Raw genomic sequence first — 7,105 nt, 5'->3', positions numbered from 1 at the left:
AGTGAGCTTTTGATGTCGTAACTCAAGTTTCAGAAAACAAATGGAACCTGAGTCAGGCCCTGTACATTGAATCACAAAGACAAAGCAGTCAGTTTGTGCCCAAAAATATTATGGTGGACCTAGTTCTATTTAGACTATGAATGGACAGTAGTGTTTCTAATTGAACACATTGACCTTTGTGGGTATTTTTATGTATCAGGTTCTCTAAGTAAAGCACATTGCCGCCTTTCCATTATTGTGAAAAGACGAATGTGTGGGAAGGTACCCAATGCTTCATCACTCTATACCTGGCTTCCAAATACTGGTAACGCAAACTGGATGATGTGAGCAGAACCAAATTGCTTTCAGTACATTAGAAGATTTATTTGAGTCGCAAGTCATGTCTTTTGGCCTGTGTAATGCCGTTATTACCTTTGAAAGGCTAATGGATCTTACACATAAAGGGCTGAACTGGGAAAGATGTCTGGAATATGTGTATGATATCTTGGTAGTTGGACAAAATTCTGAGTCAACTCTTAAGAACGGGTCCATGGTTTTACAGTGGATATGAACTGGAGCATTAAAGGTAAAACACAAGAAGTGTGTGCTCATGCAAACATCAGTAAAATTTCTTGGTCATATTAGGGGTAGAGAATGTATGTTAAATGACACTGCAAAGATCTCAATGACTTAAGACTGGCTCCAGCTCATAATGAGACCATAATTAGAAGTTTTCTTTGGTTTGCATTGTGCTATCGACTTCTTTTTTACCAAATTTTCTAAAGTTGCTGTACCATTATCTGCTATCATTAAAGTTAGTGCACATTTCAGGTGGACTAAGAAGTTTGAGCATGCATTTCTCTCCTTGAAGCGTTGCTTGAATAATTCATCCTGGAATATCTAAGGCGGGAATGTGAGTTCCTGTTGAATACTGATTCCAGTGATAGTGGGGCTGGAGCAGTGCTGTCACAGTTAAAGAATGGGGCCAAATGAGTGATCATATGATGAGTCATATGCTCGCAGCTCCTCTTGGATAATGCTGCATGACAAAGAAGGAACTTCTTACAGTTGTAGTATGCTTGAAGCACTATTCACTCTACTTGTATGGCAGGAAGTTCACCCTCCGGGTGTATCATGTATTACTGAAATCACTGATTGACTCTCGAAATCTGGGAGGTAAGATTACATACTGGATCACAATGTTACAGGTGTATGACCAGGTAATACAGCATCATCAAAGAGTACAACACTGAAATGCAGATGAACTATCTTCCCTCATTGTGAGACTACATCTGTTTGTAAAATATCTTGATATAGGACAAAGAGTTAAAAAAGAAGTTATTTCCACTGTCATGATGCAGGTCTACCTACTTGGTAACGTATTAGATGATTGTAGGCCAAAACACATTCCCCCAAGAACTCTGAGAAGACCAGAAAGAACCAGAGTTAGCATAGGTGCTTCTTGCCATGCAGCAAAATAAAAACACATATCCTGTGCATGTTGAGGAACTGGGTGTGGACACATGCAGTTTGTGGCACTTACAAGCAGTTACATGTCCACAGCATCATGTTATACTGCTTATATTGACCACCACAATGTGAAAATCTATCAGTGCTTCAGCTTAGGGTTCCCAGCCCTCTTGCAGGTGCAGATTCTCTAAGACTTGCATAATGCAAAGATGCAAAGATTTGAGGTTGCCAGGGTGTTACCCAAACTATCACTAATGTCCAACAATCATTCTAATGGATGGGTTTGAATCATGACATCCAGCACTGATGCTGGCATTGCACCATGTGTGAAGTGCAATGAATAAACTGACCTAGACAGAACGAACTCCAGGAAATTATTATTAGTTCTTCCCTTTATACAATAACCCTGGATATTGATGGTCCCGTCCCGGAGGCTGAGAGAGATAATCAATATGTTCTCATTGCTACTGATTGCTTTGCCAAGAGGGTCAAAGCTTATTCATTGATTGACACTTTAGCACAGTACATTGCTGATGTGTTGTAATAACAATGGATAACATGTTTTGACACCCCTGGAGAGATTCACATGTATCAAGAAACTAATTTCAACAACCAGTTATTTTCTAAGTTATGCACGATGCTGGGTGTGGAGAAGATGTGCACTTCACTATACCACTACAGTCAGATGGTTTGGAAGAATTGGTGATGCAGATTATCAAGCTGTATGCTTACAAAACTTTTAAACCTGCCCAAACCAATTGGGAAAAGCATTTGCTGTATGCTATGATGACATATTTTGTAAGAGAACAAAAATCGTCTGGTTGTTTGCTTAATATGCTCATGTGTGACGAGAAATGATGGTCCCTTGAGACTAACAATAAAGTAGTTGTGTTCTCCACAACCATAGAAAATGGATTTGGTAAATGGTTTCAATGGATAGGTCTCATTTTATTGAGGTTACCTATGTTTACTATAACGTGAAGCCAAGTTACCAAGTTACTTGGGTGTATCAACTTGTGAAAGGTAACACTGTGTCCCAGCAATCCATAGTTACTGGCCATTCCAAACAGTGATTTCCCATTTATGGTTGACAATTGTATTTAGCCATAGCTGAACTGAAGGTATGCCGATGTATAAGGTAGTGACAAACAAGTATTAGTTATGGCATAAATAATTTTGGTTGAATAACCATTTCACCTAAATTATGCTAATAATTATTTATTTCAGAAAGCCAGGAAAATTCTGTTGTTATACCATCTGAAAGTGGCAGCACTTCCCAGACATTGCTCATCGACTGGTAGTTGACGAAAGTAACTTATATAGGTTGCTATGGCAATGGTGCAGATGCCTATGGCAATATGTGAAAAGCTACTACTGTTTGTAGCAATGTGTGTGAATTGGATACTTACGTGTATTTAAATACGTTTGTGATTATATGTGTATAAGGTTTTACCTACATATATAAAACTTTACAGAAAGTTATTTGTAAATGCTGTCCAACACGAAAATGAATCAAACACTCAGATCACAACCAGAAGGCAACCTTTGAGTTGTGAAGTATTAAACTAACTTAATGAAGAAACAACGAGCCAATTGGTTTCATTAAAGCAGGTACGCAAATGTCTCAGTTTTTACATTGAAACATTTTGCAGGCAGTGGATTATACAGAAAAAGATGAGAGTAATACGTATATTAATGTTAATTGTGCAAAAAAGAAGTTTGATTTGTATTATGCAAGTTATGGCCAGTAACATTTCAATGCAACACAACTGAAATGTGAATCATTGAGATGAAATTATCTGTGAAGAGTAAAATTCATAAACAGTGTCATTAAACATGACAGATATAAACATTTTGTACATAAAGTTTTATTAATTATATGAAATATTTTCTATCATGCAAATAACATAGTTTTCTTAATATATTCTTAACATTATTCAGCACAAGGGCAGTAAAATGATAGAGGTGATATGTATCACTTTTGTGTGAGATGCAGCTACTTTCCTCTGCACTGGACTTGTTACTGAAGAAAGTTGCTTGGGAGAGGAGATGTAGGAGTTAACGATTTTCTACAGTTGGAGAAGTCAGGTAAGTACCGAAGCAGTGCTCATTTTGAACCTGCCAGTTGAGTGTATTCTCTCAGATTCAGAAATCTGACCCGTATTTACTGCCAAAATGAAAGAAATTGTTACATAGTTTCCAGAATGCCCTTCGTGCCTCGGGTTGGCCTTACTTTCGTGTCTTCACAGCTTGTGGATGAAGATGCATTGCCTAAAGATGTTTTAGACACTTGGGCTTTATAGGCAGCATATTATTGGTTTCCTTTCAAGACTGGAGCATCAGATGACACCACATTAATATAAATATCTCAATGATAGAACCAGAGAGTGTGGTGGTTCAGACAAACCCATAATGTCCAATGTGCCTTCTGTCCAGCCAGCATGTACTATGCTGGAATCAGCCCCCTCCCCCAAGTGTGAAGGAGTGAACCAGACTAAGCAATAAAAAAGTCAAAGTTTGAGGCAGCAAAGCATCAAACAGAAAATTATTAGTGATTCATTGGAAACATTCTGTTGAGGAAAAATAATAGATATGGAATGTGTGTGCTCGCTTCTGGTGAGACCATCACACTATGCATCCTGGCAAGGCCTTCCTGCTTCTTTGGTACCAACGATGATCCACCAAGCAGCAAGGTCCTTTCATGGATTCAGTTCCTTTGCCAGTAACTCTAGAGGAAACCATTAAAATATACGTCACCACTGGCTGTAGCACCACCCACTACAATGATGACCTCCAACTTTAACACCGTTGTCAGCAGTACCTCTTGTAGCTTTGGGAGCAGGGATGGAAAAGGTGATGATCCCAAAAAACTCCAAGTGGAGATTAAACAACAACTTATACTGCAGTAGATCACTGTGCTAAAATGCCACAGCCAGGTGGATGGTGGCCTAGGTGTTCTATAATTGCAAGGAAAAATCGCTTGTTGAAGGGCAGAAAGCCACTAGTGCAGTTGGAGGAAGAGGTAATTCATCTTTGAGAGGATGTAGTGCAAACTCGGAAGGTTCTCGCGAGAGAGCTAGATGGATCGTCTTCCAGACCACTATGTCGCCTTGAAACTCCATGGCTGCATTGAAGAATTTGCTTTTAGGGCTTCTTTAAATGAGTATATTCCCATCAACTTGTATATTTTACTGAATTATGTATATATATTTGTGTGTATGTGTTTCTGAGTGAGTGAGTGTGTATTTGTACAATTTTGTGTGTATATATATAGGGTTACAGTTTAATTGTTTGTACAATGTAGATACCAATTCTCTGTTAGATAGGCTAAGATATAGATTTAAAGAGTTCATGAACACGTGTAAAGTGTATAAATGTACGTTTTCTCATGAATAATTTTAAAAATGGTTCTTTGTATCGTGTGCATGTATGTATTATTGCATAATATTTGAGTTTAAGGGTTTATTTTAGTGCATTCTTTGTTAAAAAATATTGTATATATATATTATTGTGATTTATTGTGTAAGGTTATGTTTTTAGAGTCATTTCTGATCACTCTGTTCGATGTTTTCCTTTACTGTGTATTATAAGCGATCTGTGCTAAAAGTCAACATTATTGTTAGTTGTCCTCTCTTAAGGGGATGAGTTTCTATGTTGAAGTGTGAGTTTTGTATTTCTATGTTGAATGTGAGTTTTATAATTCTTTGTCAAAGGGTTTTTAATATGGCGTGTGATGTAGTTTTTAAATGTTTAAGGTTATTTTTTGCTTTGTTGTATGTTCTATTATTATTAATGCAAGTGTAGTACGTTAGACTATCCTTCTTAAAGGGGGTAGGTGAGATGTAAGCTGTGTTTTGTTTGTATACTTGTTTTTACCTGTGCGTTCGTAAGTCTTGCAGAACCAAAGGTTTCACTGTGATAAGGTTCTTATATTGATTTCTTTGTAGTTCTATAGCTAGAGACGACCTGGTCAGCCTGGAAAGAAAGGTAAGACGAAATGTTGAGGACAGGACTGTACTATGTATTTTCTATTCCTTTAGTTAACGTGTAATTTTTTGGAATATTTTATTTTTAGTAGTTCTTCATTTGAACACAATGAGGTGCTCAAGTAAGTCACTAAATTTTTTCTTTCATTAGAAAAGGGGTAGGTGTGTTTGTAAATATCCAGTTAACCAGTTTATAGTGTTTTTCTACAGGAAGGTTAGCTCATTGTGTAGCTAAAGAAACAGTTGTTTTTCTTGTCGACTAATTGGATAATAGCAAAGGGAACCTATGCCCTTTGCCAACATAAAACATGCTTGATCACTGTGGACCCAGGCGCAGATTTTGGCATTATATGTATTAATTTACTGAAGTTTATTAACATATCTAAAGCCAGGTCTGCTTCAGAAGCATCAGATTTTGTGTGACTTTTCATCCTATTAATTATACAACAGAAGACGCGAAAGTTTCTGTTGCGATTTTCTTTGTTTTCATTTTAAGGTAGCGAAAGCGTTAAAACTCTCACGCGGAGTTAAAGTTCACCTTAGTTTGAACTTATTTTTTAATTGTGCTTTTACTTTCTCTTATATTTTGCGGATTACGATTTCTGAGGGAACAATAGTCCGGCGTATAAATAAGTCTAATTTCGATTTCGCATTTTATTTTGCCCTATTCAACAAGCAGGGACTATTTTCGCTTCATTATTTTATTATACGTTACAAGGGAGGTTACAGTGGAACTAGTGACTTAATTAAAACTTCTAACTACTCTCACAGTTCCATACATAATCACAAACCACTTGCTCTGTGTCATTAAATAGTTGTTATTTGTGTATTTGCCTCTTGTTTCATTCGTTGTGCAGCGTACTTTGCTACTTATCGGGAGGGGGAACACTGATATCTTAGAACCTCCTGTTAGAGGACCTAACCACTTATTCTGAGATACACATTCGCGAGCTGGAAAATCCACATAATTATGGGATATTTTCCACACTACTATTATCATTATGGAAAGTGTTAGTGAATTTTCTCCACAAATTCTTGAATACTTATAGATAGTGTTGGTGAATTTTCTCTACAAACTCTTAAATTTTGACGGAAAATGTTAAGTTATTTTTCCACACATACCATTGACACAATAATCACCTGTTGTAGCTAAATTATATGCTAATACTTCTATTGGCCCTACTTTTTTTTAACACAACACAATTTTGGATGCTTTTTATCCAACATATACATGATCAGCAAATGGACAGAAGCTTTTGAAATGTCATGTGTATCGTCAAAGACCGGGCGTGGTCTATCTTTTTAGGATGCAGAATTGCGGATCGGAAGGTCCAAGATCCGAGCCGCGAGATACTGCTGAATATGCTCCACATTTGCAGCTCCTAAAATGTATTAGCTACTGTAGAGACAAAAGGTTTGGTTCGTTATGAATTTCGCGCAAAGCTACACGAGGGCTGTCTGCGCTAGCCTTCCCTAATTTAGCAGTGTAAAACTAGAGGGAAGGCATCTAATCATCACCACCCACCGCCAACTCTTGAACTACTCTTTTACCAACGAATATTGGGATTTACCGTAACATTATTAACACCTCCACGGCTGAAAGGGCGAGCATGTTTGGTGTGATGGGGATTCGAACCCACGACGTGCAGATTGCGAGTCTAGCGCCCTAA

At 37.5% G+C, this 7,105-nt stretch overlaps 1 protein-coding gene across 1 annotated transcript in view; it reads left to right on the top strand.

Moving 5' to 3' along the window:
- The first annotated feature begins 2,079 nt into the window (after positions 1-2,079).
- Positions 2,080-7,105, top strand: part of LOC111084972 (GTP-binding protein RAD-like) — a 13,852-nt gene continuing 8,826 nt past the window's right edge. Inside the window, exon 1 of the mRNA XM_022381718.1 lies at positions 2,080-2,247. Within this exon, the coding sequence (XP_022237426.1) occupies positions 2,080-2,247 (168 nt within the window). The remainder of the gene's footprint in view (positions 2,248-7,105) is intronic.

Source organism: Limulus polyphemus, unplaced genomic scaffold (genome assembly GCF_000517525.1).
Source record: "Limulus polyphemus unplaced genomic scaffold, Limulus_polyphemus-2.1.2 Scaffold186, whole genome shotgun sequence".
Lineage (NCBI taxonomy): Eukaryota > Metazoa > Arthropoda > Merostomata > Xiphosura > Limulidae > Limulus > Limulus polyphemus.
The sequence above is the reverse complement of the archived record's forward strand: the minus strand, read 5'-3'. Positions and strand labels throughout refer to the sequence as shown.